Source organism: Diadema antillarum, unplaced genomic scaffold, assembly GCF_040938485.1.
Source record: "Diadema antillarum isolate AM-2024a unplaced genomic scaffold, OU_Dant_1.0 scf00000075, whole genome shotgun sequence".
NCBI classification, from domain to species: Eukaryota; Metazoa; Echinodermata; class Echinoidea; order Diadematoida; family Diadematidae; genus Diadema; species Diadema antillarum.
This window is the reverse complement of record NW_027270964.1, coordinates 3,083,659-3,109,731: the sequence shown is the minus strand read 5'-3', so window position 1 is coordinate 3,109,731 and position 26,073 is coordinate 3,083,659. Positions and strand designations below refer to the sequence as shown.

The window sequence follows — 26,073 nt, the reverse complement described above, 5'->3', positions numbered from 1 at the left end:
TGGGCACACACCCTGCCTTCCATGCAGCACATTCCTTGAAGAGAATGAAGGAAAAGATTGCCCATTTTGCAAGCAGAAAATACAGTCTGTTCGTAGTTTGTATCATTAGCTACCTTAGACCCTTAGTTTGTGTCTGAAAGGGGTGCATTTATGCATAATGATCTCCCAGTTCATGCCTATGTGGCAGTCCTCGATAAAAGGGGAATTCCACCCAAGTCAGTCCAGTGTTTCTACAGTGTGTTCCTAAAAGGGAAACCAAACCTCAAAGGTAAATTATATCACAGATGCATAGTTTTGATTTGTCTTTTAAATTTGTGTGCTGGATTAAAAAGTAGCTCATTGGCCCGAATTTACGAAGGTGGTACATATGAAACCATGGTTTAAACCATGGACAAAAACCATGGAGCGCCAAGTGTCGCATGGAATATTTTGTTACGAAATCAGTCATTTCGTCGATGAAATGATCATTTTGTAAAGAAATGACAACGTTTTGTAACTAAATGAACATTTCATTAACGAACGGTCATTTTGTCGACGAAATGACCAATTTCGTAACGAAATATTCCGTGCGACACTTGGCGCTCCATGGTTTTTGTCCATGGTTTAAACCATGGTTTCATTTGTACTACCTTCGTGAATTCGGGCCATTAAGTTAAATTTGACACCTTGCTTGCGTCAACATTGCCATGGTTTTGTTACAGATCGAGTAAGGTTTCTTTGAAGGAAAATGATACAACATCTACTTTTTCCAAGTTTCAAAGAACCCTAACTCTCTAACTCATGTCAACGTTGACGCAAGCAAGGTGTTAAATCAAAGCTTGAGAGCTACTTTTTATTCCATTATACAAATTACAAGAAAAACAAAAACTATGTATTGTTCAGTTGACTTTTGAACTTGCCTTTCCTTTTTAGGAACACACTGTATGGAAGACGATGAATTAAAAAAAAAATAATTGATCCAATCATGAGTGAATAAGGAAACTATAATCATTAACATTATCTAGTACTTCATTGTCAGTTATGCAAAATGGCAATGCTGATGAAATCACAGTAATTTAGGAGTAGTTCTCCATTCACGTTTTACACAAAATTTCTCATTTTCCAGAGTATGTATTTTCACATCTTAAACTCTGAGTATATTTAGAACAGTTGTCACTCTTTGTCAAACAACTCCTTAGAGTATAGGGTAGAAAAAAATGTAGCTTTCAAGAAAATTTAGAAAATGGGAAATTCACAGAGAATGCAATGGAGACTTGATGACCCATGCACCATGACGACATGTAATTTTGTGTAAGTCAACTTGGCAAGATACCTTATGTCATCATGACGACATGTAACTTGTTCAGATGTCGACTTGGCAAGATACCTTATGCACCATGATGACATGTAACTTTTTAGACGTCGACTTGGCAAGATACATTATGTCACTATGACGACATATAACTTTTTTCGATGTTGACTTGGCAAGATACCTTATCTCACCATGACGACATGTAACTTTTTAGATGTCGACTTGACATAATTTTTGTCTCCATATCAACTTATAAAGTTGATAAGTCGACATGATAGAGCTATTATGCTCACTTGACAAGATAAATTATCTCGCCAAGTCTCCAAGTCGAATGGCACTTTAAAGCTTCCGTACGTACGGAAGCTTTAAAGTGTATGTTATGTAGGCATGACGACGTAACTTTTTCAGATGTCGACTTGGCAAGATACCTTATGCACCATGATGACATGTAACTTTTTTGATGTCGACTTGGCAAGGTACATTATGTCACCATGACGACATGTAACTTTTTTCGATGTTGACTTGGCAAGATACCTTATCTCACCATGACGACATGTAACTTTTTAGATGTCGACTTGGCAAGATACATTATGTCACCATGATGACATGTAACTTTTTAGATGTCGACTTGGCAAGATACATTATCACACCATGACGACATGTAACTTTTTAGATGTCGACTTGGCAAGATACCTTATCTCACCATGACGACATGTAACTTTTTAGATGTGACTTGGCAAGATATGTTATGTTGCTATGACGACATTTAAATTTTTAGAAAACGACTTGACATGATAATCTTTGTCTCCATGTGAACTTATGAAGTTGATAAGTCGACATGATAGAGCTATTATGTTGACTTGACAAGATATATTATCTCGCCAAGTCTCCAAGTCGAATGGCACTTTAAAGCTTCCGTACGTACGTACTTCACACATGTCAGGAATTATTCAAAATGTAAACTACACGCTGCGATAAACGCGATCGCAAAACTCGTTACTAACGAACTCCCCACATCTGATGATCCCATGCATAGTCCCACTTATTGATTTCAACGTCATATCGCATAATGTGCTTTTCTGGGATTGAAGTAGGTATGAACGTTAGTTCATTCCTTGTACAAACACATTTTGTTTATATTGAGGTAGGCCTATCCTAGAAATTCCAATCCTAAAGTAGCATTTTGTAAAACTTCATTATTCCAGGTATTTGAGACACATTTGCGTATTTTAGTACACTTGTAATACCCCCATCCCTTTTTGCGATGCATGCACGATGCACTTGCTGTTTGCAGGGATTTATTTCGGCTAATTTCAGACTATCCTCGTCCACAATGATTTACATCTGAATGATTAACGGGAATCAAACGCAAATTGCAATCAAACGCAAATTGCAATCAAACGCAAGTCTCTTCTAGCAACGGAACGCAGGAATCAAACGCAATTTGCGGACGATACTTGCGTTGGGTGTGAAGTTGCGTTTAAACGCAATTCGAGTTTCTAGCAACGTAGCCTTTAAACAAGGCGACTCGCTCTGCGTGCCCCCGTATAGCGCGTTTACCCCACAAACCTGTTGGCCGGCGAGTGGAGCGAGCCGCCTTTATCCACTCGTTCAGGGATGTGTACTTTTGTCGTTGTTGTTGCTTTATATTCTTTGACAAATTTGCGTACAAATTTGACGCAGAAAATACACACGGCACCAAGGCAAGCCTCGTTAATATTAAGTAACTATTCTTATTCTACTTAATATTAACGAGGCTTGATATTAACGAGGCTTGCCTTGTGCCGTGTGTATTTTCTGCGTCAAATTTGTACGCAAATTTGTCAAAGAATATAAAGCAACAACAACGACAAAAGTACACATCCCTGAACGAGTGGATAAAGGCGGCTCGCTCCACTCGCCGGCCAACAGGTTTGTGGGGTAGACGCGCTATACGGGGGCACGCAGAGCGAGTCGCCTTGTTTAAAGGCTACTAGCAACGCGGCCCAGGCACTATACACCACAATACATGTTCACTTTTCATTTTTACCATAACTTAACCACTTATCCCCTTAAACATGATATATGAATTCTATTTAACTTCATCCGCTTCCGTGACGTTGTTTTATACGTGAGTTTGTACAATGTGAAAATGTGCATACGTTTTTGTACATTATAGACAAAGATTAGGGGTTGGAGCGCTCCTTTTAACGTAAGGTAACGAATGTGTATCAAGGCATACCTCTGGAAGCACTTTATATACCTCAGGCGTCACAACCAGTTTGGCCGAACCTCTGAAAGAGTGCATTGAAGTATTGACTTGAACGTTCTCCTTGCTAGCAATTATTTTATGCTTCCCCCGAAGCGCTTCGTGGTAATTGGCTAGCTCTAATCTGTAACACAAATTTTGAGGAAGGAGAATTATTGATTAACAACCAAAATATGAGAACCCTGATCACTAGCAGAAAATTTCCATACGCAAATGGAAACTCTGGTACTCGTGAATTCATTAGGAATGCCTGAACTGTTTTATTGTTAATAATATTCGCCCAGGAGAAGTGTTTCCTGGTACCATATTTAGTTACAACAGAAAAAATGGGTGTATGTTATTGAAGACTTTTTTCTGAAGATGTAAGATGAGCACTTATTTTGATACGGTGCAATATCATTAACGGATATCAATCACAGTGTTGTGTCCTAGTGCTTTTTATTTTTATATTATCTATATTGTTTCTGATCACAATTCAACGGATTGTAAGTATAAAAAAGATAAAAAAGGTCTAGTAAATGGTAGAGGCATGGTGTTTAGGTAAAAGTTTGGGACCAGACTTTTTTGCATAATTGTCTTACAATTTATGCTGAATCTAATAGACCACGCAAAATATTACTGCAAGACCTTCAAATTTACATGAAAAAAAAATAACAGCAAAATCATCACGTTTCAAATTCTTAAGGGCATCCGTGTCATTCTCGACAGACATGGAAAATCAACACTGAATTTATCCAATAATGAAAGCTAGGGTGGCATAAAAGACGTTAATACATTATCATCAAAGAAGTATTCATCGATTTGTAAATTACTGGCAAAATATCCTGATCAGGAGTTTTTGTGCATATAGCATAGATCTATACATGTACTGCCTTTGTTTTCATATATAGGCGTAGCATCGAGCACTTGGGATCATCAATCCTCAACAAACTGTACCCATCGGATAAATGTATATATAATGTTGTATAATATAATATGATATGAAATAATATAATATGTATTATAGTAGTACACACGTTTTTAGACGGGATTGAATTTGTTTTGGTTATCCATTCGGCGAAATTTCATTCTATTTAATCAATGAAAAGGCAAAATATTCTCGACACCACGTTAGAGCTCAAAGTAAATCTTCCCATCATCAAAGGCATAAAATGCACCTGTGACATTTCTTTGTACATCTTTTAGAGCCAGCTGAAACTCCAGGGTACTGTTTCATGAAAGTTGTCAGCGCTGACAAGTTGTCAGCTTCTGACAATCACCATGGTAACAGTCAGTGACAAGAGCATCTCAGCCAGTCAAAACCAAGGTTTTGCTGAAATTGTCGAGACTGACAACTTGTCAGCGCTGACTAAATTGATGAAACACCCCCAGCTCTTGGCTAGGATCACCTTGTTTCAGGTAACTTAACTGTTGATGACACCATTAAATGCAAATGGTTGGGGGGGGGGGGGGTTAAGGATCGGAGCTTCGGTGGGTGCAGAAAATGGTAATAACGACTTAAATATGAAAGGACGTGTTGACATATAGATTGTTGTATATCATATCACGTATGGTCACTTGAGTTGAGGTGAATGAATAGTATTGAATGACCGACTTGCTAAATGATATCACGCATAATTTATATGGAAATGAGTACGTTTGTCTTCTATTTTTCATACCTGAATTTCTCGACATTAGTGCTATTTCGCAGCCACTTCTTCTGCAATGTCTGTTCATACATGTAGATTTGTTCAGACATAGGCTCATTGAAGGACCACAGGTTCTTGGTAAAGGGTCCATTTATCCTGTATGTGGAGATAATGATAAGCGGTAAAAGGAAACTGAAAATATTACTGTCAACGTGCCATTAGATAAAGCTTCGTTTCTCTTACATTACCACACAAAACAAAAGACATTTAACAAGCTTTGACGAAGAAATTAATAAAACAATATGGCTGCAATAACAATTTTAAAAAATCAAGTGTAAAAGTTGAATACTCGAAAACACCTAGCCTGGTATTTCGTCCACGATCAGTCTTGGAGCTTTGTTAATGTAGCTCCACTATTCAGTCAAGTTCGGTATACATAGATTGTGTTTGGTTGACAAGGTTATTCATCACAGTTTATACTCATAATGTGTTGTGTTGTTGTCAGTGTTGGGAGACACTGGTATTCGTTTTAGAGGATATAGAAGTGAAGGATAGACGTGAATGCTATTGCTGGATTATGCATAGTTAATTGTCAATAAGAGTTTTTTTGTGTGTCTTGTACTTGATAAAGGTAATTGACGATGTAAGAGTATGAATTCGTCTGTTGTTTGTATATTAGGTGGATTTCTTGCAATAACAGTGTCAATTTGAGTTAGTGTACACGTGATACTGGGCCACAAGGACGGTTTCATGTGACCAGACTAGCCCGACCACTAAATAGACACCCATACAGGCTTATAGGGTACACTTATTATGTGCATGTTGTTGTTGTTTTTTGTACATGAGGCGATTTTTGACATTGCTTTTAGGATAAACATAAAAACGTTTTTATGCTTTACTGATATTGCACAAAGTTACATATACATCAAACTTTGATGGACAAAGGGTATCTTTTCTTTATAACAAAATGGCAAAATGATAGCGTACAAAGGCACATGCTCAAAACAGTGTGTATGATGAATTTCACTCTCACGACATACAATGGACCCATCTTGTGATCTACGTGATTCGACATAGATTTTGCATTATTAAGAAATTAGTATACCAATATCAAATGCAAAAATCATTGTCCATAGCATGTCATGATGTTCACTTGTAATTTCGATGTGATATTTGGTAGAGTGTTCTTTTGAAAACTATAGTTTTTAGTTTAACTTTCATTGCCATTCTTTGTCCTTGTTAGTTTTTTTGATAAAAGAAAATGCACTGTTCACTCCCTTAAAAGGAGATTTTTTTTTCTTTAAGGCGACAGTTCTCTGTAAACGACAAAAATGTAATGCTACAGAGAGAGAAGTGAAGTACTGTTCATTGCTATTCGTAGGAAGCAATCACTGGTTTTGAAGGTTAAAAAAAACGTATATAGAGAAAACTCAGGAAGCAACTGTTTGTTGTTTCTCTAAATTACATAAGCTTAACTAGACGTGATTGGACATTATAGAAAGCACTCGGGATTGCAATAGGTACATACGTCGTATCCAACTCCTATCTCTAACCTTTGACACTACGCATGACTGATCTCTAAACTGTCCGTTCATACAAGCATGCCAATTAAGATGTACAGACACACAAAGTGACTACAACCATAATGGTCAGAACGATTGCATATTTCCCTATTTTTTCATAAATTTCTCATTGTGTGCTTACGAAAACTATCCGCTACGTTTGTAAGTGTAGAACTATAACTGCAATTGCCTTTGTTCTACACTGAAAGATGTTGATCTATGATGGATAAAAGTAATAGGCTTCAGCTAAATCAAATAATGATAAATCGTGTCATCGAGATGAAAAGAACACATTATCGATGTTTCTGGAAATTCAACAATATACTGACACTTTCTACAAACAGCATAGTGAGTATTCATTTCACACCCAACTGAGATCACACCTTAGGCAGTTATTCAAACTGAAAACACATAAAGACACACTTATAGACCTTCATACACGGTAATGTATGAATAAGTATGAGTTGAAATTATATTCAACATTTATTCTTACTCGTAAGAATGGATAGACGTCAATAGTATGCAAGTGATCCAAACAAACGGCGATATTCGGGTGGAGTTTTTTTTTTTTTTGTGTGTACTGTAGTACACTATAGGTGCATGTAGAACTTTATACGAGTTGTGTTATGAATACGCGAATAATCTTTATCATTATGTGTATGTATAGTTACACGCACACACATGTAAAATTAATACCCGCGAAAACGAGACGCCCCTTAAAACTGCCACAGTATCTGATTCATGTACATGTATCTATATTCAAGTGTGATTTTTCAATGATTTACTTACAAATATTTAATCCTTAAACTTAATCATTACTGAAGTATTGATATAATCTTAAGTATATAAATATACTGTAAATGAACACAAAAGGTAATACATAAATTATCTAGTCTCAAACAACTTTTAATCACTGCACCAAATTTTCAACGCGTCTTCTTTCAGGTTTATTGGACATTGGTTTGATAGTAACATGATGACTCTATTCGAAGAATCAAGAAATAAACTGGTAATGCATTTTTTTTTTTTGCCAATAAAGAATGAGTTTATTCGACCGACTGAACTCATTCTTTATTGGCAAGAAGAATACATTACCAGTTTATTTCTTGATTCTTATATATATATATATCAAACATATACAGAGAAAAACACAGAGAGAAGAGGGAAGAGTTCCAAACAAAACTTTTGACATTACCTCAAACATTTCTACCTTTAGAGTCCGTGATTAGGCAAGTGCAATTTTCACCTCCTTTGTCTATAGCTTTGTCTCTCTTCATGTCATTTCCGCAATTCCCCTAAAGTCACTGCCACAGTTGCCTATAGGCTACTTGTCTCTTCAGTTGTCTTGTTGATATGTCAGTCTCGTCCCATGTTGTCGTGATTTCATGTCAGTTTTGTCTCTTTAGTAAGCTGCGAACCTGTATTTCGTATTCATTTCTCTCCAAGGGGCCAACATTGTCTTTTAAGTGGGTCCTTACGTTCTGCGTAGATTGCATTTCATTCGCTTTGGTGATCAATTATATTTATTTCGCTATTGTATGCTCTGTTCATCATGCAATGCATTGTTTTCATTATTCATTTGATACAAAAATAGTAAAGTGAACATTCTGTTTTGTCGAAGAATAAAGATAAAATATAAATTGATGGTAAAGGGAGGAAAATTAAAGCCAAGTACTCACAAATTGTGGTCGGACCTCGAAGGAGCTTCTGCAGGAATATCTGTTCCGTAGATGACTAGTTGAGGTAGATAGTCATCCATCTGCCTATCATCCTTGATTCCGAAAGTGCACGCTCTGTATAAATTTAAAAAAAAATGAGAAAGCATGTATGCTGTTAATCCATAAGATCGGACTTATCATCAAGGAATCTGGGCAGTACTCTTACACTATAATACATTAACATTAGTTCTATCACTGTGTATTACTCAAACAGGGTGGCATAAAATGCTCTTTTAAGAAATTCTGCCAGGCAATGATCCACAGTAAAGACAGTCAACATTAGCTTTTCATTCGAGACTTGTAAAATGAAATGAAATGGTTATTTTGTAAAGTTACAGTCTGTCCAGCATAATAGATAGCAGTCAAACGGCTGAGACGCTTACAACGTTATTTTGTACAACGTACAAAGCAAACAGGCAAAAATAGAATCACTGCATTCTAATACAGCTATATAGTGATTCTGATTCTTACATGTCCCCTGTATCAAAACATAGCTGTTCAATTGTACTAATCCAAAACAGTACACTTCTTTTATATAAAAATCTCGTAGCAATGGATGTAACAAATAAAAAACAATGAATACCTATTGGTATTGATAGATAACATCAAACAAATAATGTTGTCATGCTACTATAAAACTTTTGCTATGACAATGACAAAAAATCAGCTAGGAGTGAACTTGAAAATCTTGATTTAATCTTATTGTGGAAATTCAGGGTATGACAGTATATCGATAATTGTATGAACTTTATGATTTGGAAAGAGCAAACAATGATATGACTGTCTAATAGATAATGTGCAGTTGAAAATTCATCACGTATATAAGCACTCGAGTTTAGAATATACGATCTAGTATTCAATATATGCTGCTTAATATAAGCCGAAAATTTCATAACTTCCCTGATTTTAATCTGATTTTGATGATATTTTGAACTACTGTGCATGCTTTAGTAGAATTTACACTTTTTTCCGACTAACTAATAACTGATTCTGAATTAACAATCAAATGAATCTTTTCTCTTTACATGTTATGCAGAAAATATAGTATCGAACGAATCTGCTTTTGTGATGCTGAACCAAAAAGAGCACAGTGAAATATGCCTTTCCAGTATTATACAATGCACGACCGCCATCGTTTCAGCTCACCAATACCAAACTTACCGCTTAATTGTCTCAAAACTTGGTATAAATTAATTTTACTATTATTTTCATTTACGTAATCATGCGTCAAGATTACATAGAAACTAATTCAAGCCGAATACTTACAGTTCATTCGTGTATTACAGACATGATAACAACACACCTTGATAAAGGGTTGGTATAGCAGACATAGTTTATGACATTATTTTCACGATGAATTGATTTCGTCCACAGAGAGCAAGCAACACATTTTTAATATACCTACGCCTACTGTTACCTTTGTTATTAGCCGAAGCATCAAGTTTCCATTTTACTGTCATGAATTCTATTGTCATCGGTGTTACAATTATATGGCAATATAATTACATAATGATGTAATCTTGCACTGCTACAATATGTGACCCTGCACCTCAAAACAAACACAAAGTCGCCAGACATACATTTTTAGTTAAGACCATATTCTGAAAGGGCAGACTTTAAGCTTTAAAATGATGTATGACTAAAATCAAATGGACTCTCCTAACCTATCTAAATATTGGAAAGAAAGCACAAACTCAGGAAAAGTGTAAACTGAGAAAAGAGGCTCTGAAGTACAGTGTCTATTCAAGCGCTTAATCTTTACCAAACCGTGCTGGCTGAGCGATGAATGGGATAAAAAACAGGAACTAAACCACCAGAGTAACAACAATGAAGGGATTATCAGATTAAAGTGAAATTAAGCATGCCCCATTAACATATTCTGTCCATGATTAATGCCAACTTCCAAAGCAGTAGCACTATCCTTTCAAAATTTATTAGAGTTGAAAATGAAGAGTGTGGACCAGGTTTTTCATAAATGAAAAAGGGATTCTAAAGACACACCTAATCAGACTATTCCTACCAAAAATGTTCGAGATAAACTGCTAAAAAACACAATTTCCTGCCCGTTTTATGATACTAAATTTTAAAATAATTTAAAAGAAGACCTCTTTCAGAAAATATGAAAAAGTCAAGATCGGCTAGGTTGACCCATTTCACTTATTTTCAGACCTCACGCAAAATCAGTGTGTGCGACTTTATGTTTGTTTTGAGGTGCACGGTCACATATTATTTCTCTTATCTATCTGTGTGCAAAGAAATCCTTTGTGCATGACGCATAGACCGTCGCACCATACATGCAGTTTTCAAATCGCATAGGAGTGAACTGCTACGCCGGATGTTCGCTCTCTGGTCCCATAGCTACTCCTAGCAACGCAACGCCGGTTGCGTTGTCCGTACCTCCTGTGTACGCTCACGTGTGTGTGTGTGTGTGTGTGTGTGTGTGTGTGTGTGTTGTATGTATCTATGGGAACGTCTACGTATACGACGTATTTAATATCAATGATGGAAACACGTCCCCGAGGACATTATGCTTTTTTTTAATCAATTCATTGGCTGACATATAAATTTATTACTTGATAACTTTCAGAATATGGGTGCACAGTTTCCTCATCAAGCCGTGATGGCAAATGGAAAAGGAGAGTTTAGGGTCATCAATATATTCACGACTCGTCTCCAAGCGTGCATATCGCTTTATTCCATTTTAAAGATGTAATCAAGGGCATGTAAAACTCGTTGGGACTGTACAGTCTCATACCGTCCATTGTTTTCTGCCTCCTTTTCTCTCTCTTACTTCTATTCTGTGCAATGCAGCAACTTTGAATTGCCATGCTAGTGTTGGGATTGTCCGGGTGTCTGTTTATTGCTTGTTAGATCTCTATAATTCTTATTTCCTAATTGAGTTGTGCAATTCGTGTTATCATGTAATGGCATATCAATAATGTAACTTGTGTTATCATGTTTTGGAGAATGCAACGTCGCTTCTTTAGCATTCCTCCCCATTTCCATCATTTTCACGTACTCAAAATGTTTGGTTTTGTTTTACCTTCCTTGATAACTGCGTCCTTATAGATTTTGTTTATTGTACATTCAAATGTAGATAACATTATACACACATGTTTTCTGTAAAAATCATATCTGTACGTTTCTGTTGGAGAATGAGAGAGTGAGTGAGTGAATGAATGACGAAAGGATGGTTTTACAATGTAAGTGTACGATAATTCTCAGGAAGTTATATTTCTTTACTATCTGATCTGATCATTACCGTTATGTAGACTTGACTATGTACATACATGAGGTTTATTTGATAGCATAGATAAGTCTTTAGGCGTCCCATTGGCTGATGTAAGGTTCATAAGTACAAAATATTTGTCGAAAAATTCCTGAAATGAACCAAAACAATTCCACATTTTTGTTGACGGATTTTTGGCGTGATCTGCGTCAGAAGATATAACGTAGGACTTTGCTCATCTTCTTGTCTCTTTCAGATTTTCAGTCTTTTGGATACAGTGAGACTTTTTTTTTTTCATCTCAAAATTCCAACTTACAAATCGACTTAAACGTTTAAGAAAATTGCATATAGATTTCAGTAATAAATTTCCAGTATCATCCCAATAATGTGGCAAAAAAAAAAACAAACGACTGAAGTTGTTTTGCTTTCGCTAGCTTGCGATTAATAATTTACTGCCTCGGCCTAGGCTTTAAGCTATATCATTTGCTGGAAATTCAGGTAGGATCATCTTATGCTAAATAGTTTCGTCTGTCTTTCAAAACATTCAAGTGAGAAGCACCATAAGCACAAGCATTTCGATGTGGCAAAGGCATAGAATCAGTATAGTTATTATGACCAATATCATTACCGTTATTATTAGATGACGGTAAATGCAAATGATTAATTAGTCAACAGTCCTCGGTCTCCCTTCTGACGGCCACAAAAGGAAATTGATAAAATAGAAATGATTTATAGATCACTCAAAGTCAATGGATTGTCCATACGGTACACTTTGCAAGCACATCCCGCGTGCTTTTCCGTGGTGCGAAGCGAATACGCCATTAAACCAAATTATTTGCAGTTTACTGGATCTGTTTATGCCCTATATCCACTGTGATCCAGAATTGGACGATCAATTAACTAAAGTGTGCAATTATGCTAATCATACAAACTATACGCCTCATACAATATGCTCCATATGGCACATGACATAATTCAAGGCTTCTAAATGTGCGTATCTCTCAAAGAGAAGAACGTCGTATATCCACAACACAAAACGGCACATATTTACTCTACCAAACTTAATGCAATGTAACGGAGTATGGAGAGAAAAGAAAAAGGATTCATTGATCTGCTAGCCCAACGTGTTCCAAAGGCATGGACTCAAATTAGGCTTATGGTCACTAAAAACACTCATCTTGCTGACTGGAGACGGGACTGATTACAAACCTTCACATTTATTTGAATTATTCTGTTTACTCCTTCCAGAATCCCATTACACCCTTAGGATAGAAAATGAATGCACAATAATTTTTGTTCCGAAAATGAACTGAATGGCTTAAAAAGCGCAAAGCCACACGGCTTCAGGAAACATCACGGGATGTATTCGAGTAGTACCATTCATATTTATACCACTTGATAGCAGAAAAAGAGGAGCAGTGCGCCATGCATACATGAATTTCAAATGAGTTCCTACAAAATGTTATGCAAAGAGGATGTAGTGATGGAATATTGGATGACACATGCAGTGGATGAATATCGTTTTGCGACGTAATAATTGTACTTTTTCGAAGGTTTTTCACCATCTAAAGTTAAAAAAACTGTTTACTATTTCATCTACTAGTGCACTTAACTGTAAAAATAATTTTCATACTATCAATGTGAATGTTATTGTTATTTTAAGGAAAAGACATGGATTACGATAGCAGCTAAAAAGTGTTACCAAGTAAAACTGCCAAAATATAATGGTGATAATAATATGTAATGATGATAGCACTAATAACAATAATGATATCATTATAAGAGTAATGATAAAAATGATAACAATGACGATGTTAATGATGCTAACAACATGGTCTTATTCAATAATCACGTTGTATAGCCTCTTCAGTGTGTGTACTGCTCCTCTAGATAGCCCTGCCATTATTTTTGTTATCCCAGCATTACCAGACACCTATTTTCACACATTCATAGGTTAAAGGGATGATACAGTATTGGTGGAGATGAGAACTGGGCTTTTAAATTTTTGCAAGATACCAAGAAAATACTTATGAAATAGTACAGAGCATACCATTTTATGAGGAATTCAAAGTTTATTTGATGAGAATCGGGTTGGAATGACTGAAACATCCAAAAACAAAGTAAAACAAAGCGATTGTAATAAAAGGTGGGTCCCACACTTTCTTAGAATCGCTCTATTTTGGATATCCTCAGCCATTTCAAAACCAATTTTCGTCAAATAGACGTTGAATTCCTCATGGAATTACATGCTCGTTCATATTTCATAAGAGGTTTTTCATTATCTCACCAAAAAATAAAAAATAAAAATATGTTAGAAACCTAAAATTAGGCCTCAACCAAAACTATACGATCCCTTTAAAAGCGACGAGCACATAAGACACACCAGCCGTTAGCAGTGGTTAGAAGTCACGGGTCAAATCCATCATACCACAGTGCCCTAAGGTTCTTATAGCTTTCGATAAAATAGGAATTCGCAACATGCAAAGACATAATTTCTACTAAGTGTCAATGTCATTTCATTTTATTGTGTCAATATTCCATACAGGCATGTAAATGCTAGAGCACTTTTCAAGACTGCCTCTACGGATTATTGGATGTAGGTGTGGTATGTGTGTTGTGCATGTGCATGGGATTTCGGTAATTGGAAGGTGCTCTGGCGCGTGGATGGCTGGATAGGACTGAGCATTATATAAAAAGCTGTATAACAAGCTGAATGGTGCATTATTTCATCACTCCCTTTGCCCTATCAACTTTTTGGCTACTTTGCATCTGCATTTTCTGGTGCAATATCTAAAATTGTTATTACTTTTTTGTGTTACATATTGAATGTCAATTGTTTAGTTTACATATTGCTTTTATCTATTATTGTATAATTACTAACATTCATGCAGCTTGACCTGGTTAAAATATCTCCCCTAACAAACACACACCTTCTTGGTGTAGTTTGGAATGGCAATGAATCATTTCCGAACTTGAATCTTGAAACTTGATGTATATGTAGGAGCGCTGATAACATTATCTCGAACATGAACAGATGGCAAACCATTCATGATAAATTTAATGATGTGCTCATTGTTCCCAATGTGTAAGATGTTATGTTAACTTCAACATGGCACGTCATCATCTGCTACCTACGCTTGTCTGTTAGCTTGTTTGTTTTTATTTCCGTCTTCAGATAAAAAAAAAAGAGTACACACGAGTTGCATACTATACGTACAGTATGAAGAAACGGGGGATTGCCCGTTCAGTCTTATCTGCAATATATGACTGTTCTTCCACGGGGTCCCGAATTTACAACACAAGAATAATGCACTTTATACACAAAACATGAAAAAAAAAAACTGTGGCGCCCTTTGGTGCCGGTGGCATTTATTTCGTATATTATGATCTTTGAGTAGAATCATAGATAATGAATAAAAATAAAGTAGAATAGAGACACGGGTGGCTGCATGAATGAAAGCATTTCTTTCACTTCTCCACATCGACCACTTAAATATGGCTGACTCAATTTTAGCCGGATACATTTGAGATTAGGGCAGAATATGGTCTTACAACTCCAGGGTATTCTTCTTTCCTTAAAATTATTGATGACAATGACAATTTGAATCAAAAGAACAATTTTCAAACACTTCATAGAAGAGTGAAGTTACTATGTGTTATATATATATATATATATATATATATGGGTGAAAACATTGAACGATGTACAATTGGCCATTTTCGGGCTTTGCGATATTCAAACCCTTGTAAAATTGTCACCTGTGGGTGTTTTTCATAGTTTTATGTATCATTTGGTAGGGGAGGGTTGTGCCTTTCAGAAAATATACACTTTGTATTGTTGTTACCGCATTTCCTTAAAAAATAATGCCTTAAAGCTGAAAAAATTGACAAAAATACATATTTTATGAAAAAATCCCAGAATCAGAGGTCGCAATTTTTGTTCTTATCCAATTCTACAGCTTTGTTTTTCCTTGTTAGTAAGCCCACATGCTCCAACTATTTAATCAAGTACTTCTGCCATGAACGTGTTTATTATTTATCTTATCAGGAACTTTTGAATTCACTCATGTCTGAAAAAGAACGTCTCTGAATGAATTATCTTTTCCTTGACGCAAAAACTCCAGGATGAATATGAAAACATACAAGGCCATATTTATTTAGCGTCTTATCCATACTACCATTCCATCAAAATTTGTGAGTGAGCTGTATAAAATAATCGTGTGGTGGCTCATTAAAGAAAATTATACTGAATAACCATCAGAGATGTTCGATTGTTTACTGGTGTCATTAATGAAAGTTGATTATGCTTGAGATAAAAACTGGTGATCAGTACGTCAGTGTGAGCCATGCGATTATGATGATTGGCAACAAGAGCAACATACTGTCCATAAAAATGAGTTCTGGTTGAAAATCCAAATTGGCAAACGTCTCTGATCAAAGCGAATGTCTCTGATTGAAAATCTCTAAAGGGATATTCCCTCACCTGACACTTACACACTGCATGATACTTTATATGCGCGCTTATATTACGCACTGACGCGCCATCCTGGAATCGAGTCGGCATAATTCAACAACGGAAATGCCCACAAATCCTGAAAATGTGAGTAATAACAAAAACTTTCCTGGTGTTTGTGCCGATTTATAACAGTTATCATTCCGTAGATTTGCCAATTAGTATCATCTGTGAAATTATGTATTTTAACCTTTGGATTAGAAATAAATTAAAGAAGGATAGACAGTAAATATGTAAGATTCTACATGAAGATCAAAGACCGCACGTCTCTGAGCAAAATGAAAAGCGTCTCTGATAATTACTGTTTCATGAAATAAAGACATCCATTCTACAAATTATGAGAACATTAAAGTAAAATTAGGTCTGGATGGGTGCGGTTAGTATTATAGGAACAAGAAGAACAAAGTTTACACGGGCGTGTTATAATATTAAGAAAAAATGAAGCTTCCTGAAAGATGTTGGAAATATGTAGAAGAGTTTCAAATTTAAGGTTTTCTGTTGATTGAGCAAGTGTAAACACATTGCCTGGACAGAAACTGTGTTTTATGACTAGTAATAGGTCTGTAGTCTATAATTATAATGTAGTAGTCACTTTGAATTACGTATTTTTTGTGAGAGAAGCAGAAATGTAAGAAAAACAGGTTTAGGTCAGGGACGTTCTCTGAACAAATAAGATCTGTTCTCAAACCAATATTAATGACCCATCATGGCGAATTGCTGCCTACGTTTGTAGCACATAGGTTCCTCAATCCAAATATAGTGCTAATATCTTGTAAAAATCAAACCCATTAAGTACTGATAAGCAAAGATGTTTACGTCAGAGACGTTATACGGGACGTTTTACATATTTTCAACTACTACAATTGGGAGTAGATCTTTCATTATTCCACAGTAGATGGCCCTCGTATACATACATTGTTCTAGGTAATTTGCGCAATCTAAAAACAATGTTGATTTTATAATTTTGATCAGAGACGTTCATTTTGTGCGTAAATTGCTCCAGTGCATGGCAAGTTAACTTTAATATCATTTTTACTCTATTTTTTTTTTCTTACAGCAAGATGGGAAGACCGGATGGATTGTAAACACTCCGAATATCCTGTTTAGGATCTTTAGTCTCAGTCATGTTTATGGAGCCTACAAGTTCCAGACCACAGCCGTGGTACGGTGTACTGGCAAGACCGGACGGATATCTTGGAGGTGCCATCTGTTTACACAATAATGACTTTCCCAACCCCGGTTTCAGGTGTCGCAAGCGACACAGTCGATACTATGCACTGATTGAGGACATTGAATACCAAATGAAGGAGAAATTTAGTTCAATGTAATAATGCCGACTCCGTTTTTAATGCACGTCACTACGTTTGCTTTTGAGCCTGTGAAATTTGAGGCTTATACGCTAAGAAGTAAAGGTTCAAATAATTTGCACCCAATTTGAAACAATGGCAGGACACACTTGAACCCTTAATTATGTTTAATTGCACCCTTACTTAACTGCCTTTTTGAATTTTTGCCAATTTCTGCAAATAAGGTTTTTGTACAGTGGATGAGAATATGCAAATGAGTGAGCTAACCATGTCATAACCTCTCCATTTTCCATTGATCGTGTACAAAAAATAGCGAAAATTTAATGTTTCTGGCATTGAAATCTAAAACATAATGTTATTCCTGGTTGATTACCTTCGGAATAGTGATCAGTTACATATATACCCGGATTTAAGCCTGGGGCATAATTATGTTTGAATGAAAAACTGGAAATTTCAAAATATTATGTTCAAATGTTATGGCAAGTTGTGAGGGGATGACATGCTCATTTTGCCATTTGCAGATTCATAATGACCATTCAAAAACTGTTTACTGAAGAACTAGCGAAACTTCAAAATGTCACAACCTTCTCATTTTTGTGGAGCCCGTATGATTTTCTTTCTTATCAGCGAATAACTTTATACATTTGGGCTGAATTTCCCCTTTAATGAAGCTTTTTCCTTTGGAAGTAAGGTGAAATATTCTAGTGATATTTTTAAGGTTTGTAAGCCAAATACATGAGAAAAGGAAAATTACTAACGTCTGTGATGAAACAAGAAAACGTCTATTAAGAATGTCCCTTACCTAGTTTCCACTATGAACACTATAATGCATCGCCTTTGAGTTGAAGGAAGAAGGATTAATAATCCCCTAACGATGTGACAGATAAAAATTGTGATATTGTTATGTTATCATTGTCAACCTCTTAAAAGAGGTTTTCAGTTCACTTTTGGTCAACAAACAGTTGCTGTACCATACTGTCGATATTCTTTTGAGTTTGGTGTTGTGGCAAGTGCATTACATTGTTTACAATTTATATCTGCCATAGTATGAAAAAAAGCGCAGCGAAATTTGATGCTTCAAGGATAAGCAAAGGTTAATTTGCAGCTTTCTGAGACGACATCATAACAGTGGCCCAGGTACGGTCCCTAATGAAAATCCAAACTGGCTTATACTCATACAATCATATTTTAGACTAAGGGGTCAAATTAAATTAGTATCAATAAATTTGTGTTTACCTTTGTTATAGATTTGAACTACAATTGGAAGCAAACATATACAAAATTGATAGCGTGTGGGCACACCTGCATATACACCTGAAGGTAAAATGCAAAAAAAGTGGTCATCATTAGAAAAACAACAATTCTTGACATTTAGGCCTAGGTAAATGATTTCTCAATGAATGTGGAATGTCTAGTTGCGAGCATCTTTTAAAATAGGGAGTTTGATGCTTAATTTTAGTGATAACTTACAGCCGAAACGTCCCTGATGGAAAAGCAAATGTCTCTGATATAAATGAGTAATTAGGTAAAGTAGTTGAAATTGCAAATTTTTCATGTAATTTTGTTGTCTGTCATTAAAAGGTGTTGTAAGATCTGAATAATATATCAAGAACAGGCTTGTGGATTTTTGGTGCAGAAATCGAAATTCCTCTTACAATTTGGAGATTCGTAGTTACAATCAGTTAGTATGAAAAATAATTCAAGTTGAAATTACCATTCTGAATTGTTGACAAAAGATTAACATGTGTTTAATAAAGGAAAATGTTGTTTGCTCACAAAACTCTTAAATATGGATCAAAGGACATCATTTGTATTGTCTATGTCTGAGGAACGTCTATGAGTGAAACCAGAACGTCTCTGATCAAAACATGGCTTACTTCCAGCGTCTGTATAGGGCTTTTATGGTGATTTGATCAAACGAAATGCACTAAATTCATTATTAGTATCTACTGAACATTAACATTTAAACAAATGAGACCCCTGCTACATGTTTTGTTCAAATGAGATGAAAGTGAAGATAAAAATATGAAAATCTCTGCTTAAATGACAAAAACTCCACTTTTTCTTTAACTTCCATGTGTATTAGCTTTTGTAAACCTCACAGGAGGTAAACAATATTTTAGGAACAAATTAACACAGTCTTCGAAAGTATGAAAAAGATTAAACTATCTTCATTTGAATGTTTTTACACCCTTCATTTGAATTTTCACTAAAACGATGTTTATTTTAGTCAGAGACGTTCGCCATTATGTCACAGTTCTATTTAACCTTGAATAAGAACAACACCCTTGGAGATATCCCAGTATAATTGGGTTTGCAAGAAAGCTGACAATAATGACATTTCACTGAGATATATCTATATCAATGAGTCACATGTTTTAATTTTGACCCCTGATTTGCCCAATTGTACATCGTTCAACGTTTTCACCCATATATATATATATATATCTTATGTATGTCTATAACTATGTTCGTATTCACGTCATGTACGTAAAGGACGATCACACCCGTTTCCTCATTTCCAAACTTGCTTTATTTATCTCATATTCTTTGTATGGGACAGAAATATATTCCTCTTGAATTCACAAGAGAGCACTTAATTGCTAGATGTTTCGATTCTAATATGGCACACATACATAGTTCCAGGAGCATAAAATACCGATAGCACATCAACTGGCGTATGGCTGTTACAAGTAATTTCATGATAATCTGTGTGAGTGAGTATATGTATGTGTGTGTACAGTGAGACAAAGAAAGAGAGGGGAGGAGAAAATGAGCGATTTTAATTTTTTGGCTTTTATTTTCTTACCTTCTGAACAGTGACGTATTCGGCAAGAGTTCTCTCAAGCTCACTTCACTGTACGATATATCAGTCAGCTGGTGGTACCTGCTGTCGCCGGTAAGTGAAATGTAAATAGTGGTGGTGGTTGTCGCAACCGTTCCAAGGAACATAACTAGCTTGAAACCGATCTCATTCATCTTAATGGTGTCTGTCAGAGACTGGAGGAAGTTGGAGATATAACACGGGCAAGTTAATATAAATTCCTGAAAGAGTATCGCGGAATTAAAGGGATCGTATAGTTTTGGTTGAGACGAAACTTTAGGTTTCTTATATTTTTGGTGAGATAATGAGAAACCGGTGAAAGTGGAATTCAGCGTTTATTTGATGAAATTTGATTTTGCAAGATATCCACATCAGAGTGATCCTAAAAAAAAGGGGGCACCAAGGCTTTTGTTATGATCGCTTTGTTTTACTTGTTGTTGGATGTCTCAGCAATTCCAAAACCGATTTTCAGCAAATACACTTCACATTCCTCTTAGAATGTTATACTTCGTACTATTTCATAGGTAGTTTCTTGTTGTATCTCGCAAAAAGTTAAAAGCTAAAAGCCTAATCCTCATCCCCACCACTTTATACTGTACCATCCCTTTAAGGCAGCATAGCAGCCACTAAAAATACTCAGATATTTCAAAATTAGTATGAATTATTTCATTTGACAATTTCCAACCACAAATACACAACCTTTCGGATGTAAACGTTGTTGCCTAAAATCTCCACAAACATCTTAGTTTCGCATCAACTATGTCAACAGCAAATCCCCTTTTGTGAGAAAAAAAAAATCGAAAGGAGCACATTTATTGCTTGTCGCTTTCGATAGCGAATCAAAGTTTGTTTTTCAAACTGCATTTGCATACACTGTAATAGAGTTCATGATGACTAACTGAACGCACGGAAACAATATCATTTTAATCTATTACTATTTTAACTTCCTCATCATTATTTTTTTGTAAAATATAATAATATCACGTGATTTTGACCCATAGTTGAACCGTGTAGCTTATCAACGATAAGGCTTTTCCACATGCAGTCTCATTGTTAATTTATTGCGTGTCATTTTCGAGAGGGAATCTAAGTGTGCTGTCCAATCATTTCTTTGAATATCGTCGCGTTATACATTCTTTGATGTACTCATTACGTAGTCAGACAGTACAAGTAATTGAAATTGTCGTCGTATGCAACGTTATACATATCGTATATATTATGTTACTACGGTAACTTAAATCATGGAGCTACTGTAGCTCCATGCTTAAATTTAGCTAATGGGAAATGACTGGACAATTTCATGAGAGACAGAGAGAGAGAGAGAGAGAGAGAGAGGGAGAGAAAGAGAGAGAGAAACAATCATATCATCGTTTGAGCCCAGTGACCTTCATTAAGATCTATGCCAAGACAAGAGACAGCACCCACAGCGAAGTCATAGAGGCTGCATCCCTTCAGTATACGATGACTCCAACATAATTGCACAAACACAATTGTACAAACACAATCTCGTAATTAGAGAACAGCAAACCAACTGACCAAACGAGAATCCCTTTCTACCTACGTTCAATCCATTTGCACAATATGCTCACAGACCACAATGCCCACAATGTCCTAATCGTTACCTGACAACTGTATCTTCCACTCTCTCTATTTCTCTCTCTCTCTCTCTCTCTCTCTCTCTTCCTTCCCTTTGTTTTCTCCTATTGCGGTCACATTTTATTTCATCTTTAGATTTAACATATTTGGTAAATGCATGTGGAGTAGGAGACAAAGCCCTGCAATTATTACGTTGTTGATAACTCTGCTCTAATTGGCTCGATATCTTTCCTATGAGCTTGTATATTCCTCCGGATATATATATGCAAGCAATGAAAACATACATTTCAACTGAAATAAAAACTTTGAATCTAAAATAAGATATCAAAGATATTGTGTGGACTTGCAAATAGCAAAATTGATTGACGGTAGGGATATTATTACTCACGTAACAGTAGTCCTTATTCTGACCACGAAAGCTTGGTTCTTGGTGTTTCATTAATTTTATTTAATGGTTTGCCAGAATAATCCAACTAAAGAGAGGTTGTTTTCCAGTGGGGTCCTGGGTCAAAATAACAATTACATGGTAACAATAAATTACAATATTCACATCGGCATAAGAAACATCAAGAATCGCAGTGTAAGTGACAATACAGAGACTAAAAACACATGACTTACAGAATTCACTTTATACACTTTCTATATCACGAACTGTTTAAAAATGCCATGAACAAACTCGGCTAACAATATTATAATTATGAAAATGGTACCTAAAAATAACAAAATATTATCATTTCCTACTTAGACAACATGAAGTGCAGGTACATAAAATACTTCCTTGATTTAAACTTAAGGTCTTAACAGTATATTTCCTTAATATCAAAACAATGGTAATTGATTCCAGAGCTTACGTGAAACTATACACAGAGCATTATTCCGTACTACACTTCATCACTGCAAGATCTTTGTTTGAATATCATGCCTCTCAGAGATATACCTGAAAACATCACTATAAAAAAACCCTGAAGATACGTTATTTAGACCTTTAAAAACAAACATCTAAAATATTGAACGCCTTGTTAGATTTTTGTTTTGTAGATTTGTGCAGTTTCTCCACTAGTCATAGAAGCCTGATTCAGATAAGCTACCACGAATCACTGTGGCTTTCAAAATAAGACACAAACTACACCACTGCCATGAGTTTTTCTTTTGGGAAGCTGGAAGCGAAATATAGGTGAACTCGGTGTTTCCGTGTATTTGTCTGAACGAACAGTTCGGGTCATATCAGCCCTATGTGTTAGGGACTACGCTGTGTAATATTATAATCGTTCCGACGGACTTATTTAAACGCGTGGGCTACTTCAAAATAGCTGTTGTAGAGTATATAGCTACTCACATGAAATAGTAGATTGCAGCTTTCTGTCCATAGGAATGATATTCATATAGATGTCAATCATTTCACTCCCAGTCGAATATCCAAGTCGAAGAAGATAGGTGAAAAACGAACGTTAATATACCAGAGACGCAATAGGCATGTTCTGTTCTTAACAGAAGACGATATACCCAGTTGGACCGACGCTTCATAACGACGCACGGTTTTATACTCACAGGACACTCATAAATTATTAAGACTCCATGGATGTGTCTTTTGTTAGGGTTAGTGTCATGGATGAAAGTACAAGTGGGATACTGGCTAATTAGACAGCTGAAGTGCATGTAAGATAATCACACGATTGATTCATTCGCATGCATCGATATACACTTCTCGCGCATCATATAGATTCAGGGGGTATACGTACATGATGATTGTAACATACTTATACATATATAACGTGCATGCGCAAAGTCAAACTGACCTCAGCGATAACAGCGCACACTGTTGACTATGACTATAAAAATTGTATAGTGAATAATAAACACTTAATGTCAGTTAAAAATGGCGAAATCTGCTTCTTCCGAGAGCCTTTATCAGGCTTGCTGATTGCGATCGAACCTTGATACAGACAATGTGTTATATTGCAGTGGCAAAGTCCGCAAAAAAGATGTATTTACATTATGTAGTCGGAAGAAAACAAAAAAGGAGATGGATATGGCTGTGTTATCGAGAGATTCAGTTACAGGCGGCAAGAAGAAAAAAAACGCCGATGGTTTGCCTTACTTGCAACGTACACGTGTAAATGAACGCTGTACAAACACGCTCAGTCTCTTCGACTGTACACTTGATATCGATGCATGCTTGCATATCAAGAAGACTTTACATTAAAGTCGTGAAAAATGAATGCGTAATAGGCAATTTAGATGATGGTCATGGTATTCTGAGGGCAGCTCGGCTAAATATGAGCTGGTATCATGAGGAAATCGATGAACACGATTATATGAAAACATTATGTACATATCATGATAGGCCCATATATATATATATATATATATATATATATATATATATATATCATGTATATAAAATCATACATATACACTCAACAACAAAAAAGAGAGTAAACAGTCTTTCAAGTTTATATTTATCATATACTGTTTGGCTAGAGGTTAATGTATTACATACCATATGAAAGGTAATTGGCTATCAATCTGGTAGGTCAATAAAAAAGAGAAACTTTACGCATGAGTGAACACAATTGTTTTTCTCTTCAAATGCACAAAAGTAAAAATTGCAAAAATTGAACAAGATGTCATTCATGCGTATTAAAAGGGCCCTTCCATGTAACAATAAGAACAAAAGACAAATTTAACACAATGAAAAACCTAATTTGAGTTGCAACAATAAAGCTGTGATTTCCGTAGTATATTTGAAGCTCAAAAGATTAATAAAGGCTGTAATAATGGAGGAAAATGAAGAATTTTCTGTGAAATCCAAATTCAAATGAAATGATAGAAGCAATATAAACAAGAATAATAGGAATTTGAATTGAATTTGAAATTGTAAATAATATTTGTGTCCGTGCATCACAAAATCAACCAAAAAGTCGTAGGGAATGATTTCGTGTGAGGACTGAAAATAGGTGAAATGGGTGAACCAAGCCAATCTTAGTTTTTAATATTTTCTGAAAGAGCAAGTAAAAACGAAACATAACACGAACAAAAATTGTGTTTTTGGCAGTTTTCTCGAACACATTCTTTGTAGAATAGTGCGATAAGGTGAGAGTCCATTTTTCATTTCTTAGAAACCCTATACATACTCTCTTGGTTCTTTTTTTTTGGGGGGGTGTTCAGCTATAGCACGGTTTGGTAAAGATTCAGTTCTTGAATATATCGTGTACTTTGGAGCCTCTTTTCTCTGTTCAAACTTTTCCTGACTGTGTGGTTTCTTTCAATATTAGGATAGGCTAGGAGAGTCCATTTGAATTCAGTCTTTTTATAATCTAATCTGAGCTTTAAAAACCCATATCTGAACCTGTCATCTACTGCAGTAGATGACAGGTTCGGGTCCCACTGGTTCCTTTTCCCGACATGTTTGTTAATTTACAGATCAGCAATTGCGATCTCAACAAATTTTTCATTTGTAGAGGGAGACAAACTGAAGAAACAAAAAAAAAACTGAACCTTCACCCCTCTGAATAATATCTTTCTTTCATTTAGAGACGAATGTGTTCACTCAAGCATAAAATTTCCCTTTATATTGACCTCCTGGGTTGATAACCAATCAAATCAACTTTAATGGTATAAAATACGATGATTTTCATCAAAATCTTCTAGGATAAACATGAACTCGATAAAGTGTTTACTTTCTCTCTTTGCTGAGTGCATACATATGCAGATTATACATACATATATAATTACATACGCATAAGACCCTTCATCATAAAACCCTCAAAAAGTCGCCAGATATGAATTTTTTTCTTAAAGGTGGATTCTGAACAAGCAGACTCCACGCATTTAAAAATACTTTGCAAAATTTCATGAAAACTACATTATTCTGGGTGAAAAATTCTCGTTATGATTATGATTCATTTGCTTAATAATGACGCTGAAGTAGGTCATCGATATCAATAATAAGCAGCACTTTATACCACACATGATCCGAAGGAAAATCTTGAATTTTGTACCGCCTAAGCACCTTAACAGCTTCTCTTATTAAAAGCCTACACACATAACTATACATGTACACGCACACACGCACACGCAAACGCACGCACACACACACACACACACACACACACACACACACACACACAGACAACTCTTCAGCAAAAATGTGAAGG

General features: G+C 35.7%; 1 protein-coding gene across 2 annotated transcripts in view; it reads right to left on the bottom strand.

Moving 5' to 3' along the window:
• Positions 1–23,630, bottom strand: part of LOC139717414 (CMP-N-acetylneuraminate-poly-alpha-2,8-sialyltransferase-like) — a 34,606-nt gene extending 10,976 nt beyond the window's left edge. For both annotated transcript variants that reach the window (XM_071628910.1, XM_071628911.1), the window contains exons 1-6: positions 23,253–23,630; positions 22,305–22,418; positions 20,306–20,496; positions 8,409–8,522; positions 5,198–5,323; positions 3,513–3,663 (exon numbers count right to left, since the gene is read on the bottom strand). In XM_071628910.1, coding sequence (XP_071485011.1) covers positions 3,513–3,663; positions 5,198–5,323; positions 8,409–8,522; positions 20,306–20,496; positions 22,305–22,355 — 633 coding nt within the window. In that variant the 5' untranslated portion in view covers positions 22,356–22,418; positions 23,253–23,630. The remainder of the gene's footprint in view (positions 1–3,512; positions 3,664–5,197; positions 5,324–8,408; positions 8,523–20,305; positions 20,497–22,304; positions 22,419–23,252) is intronic.
• Between the last annotated feature and the right edge of the window lie 2,443 nt (positions 23,631–26,073).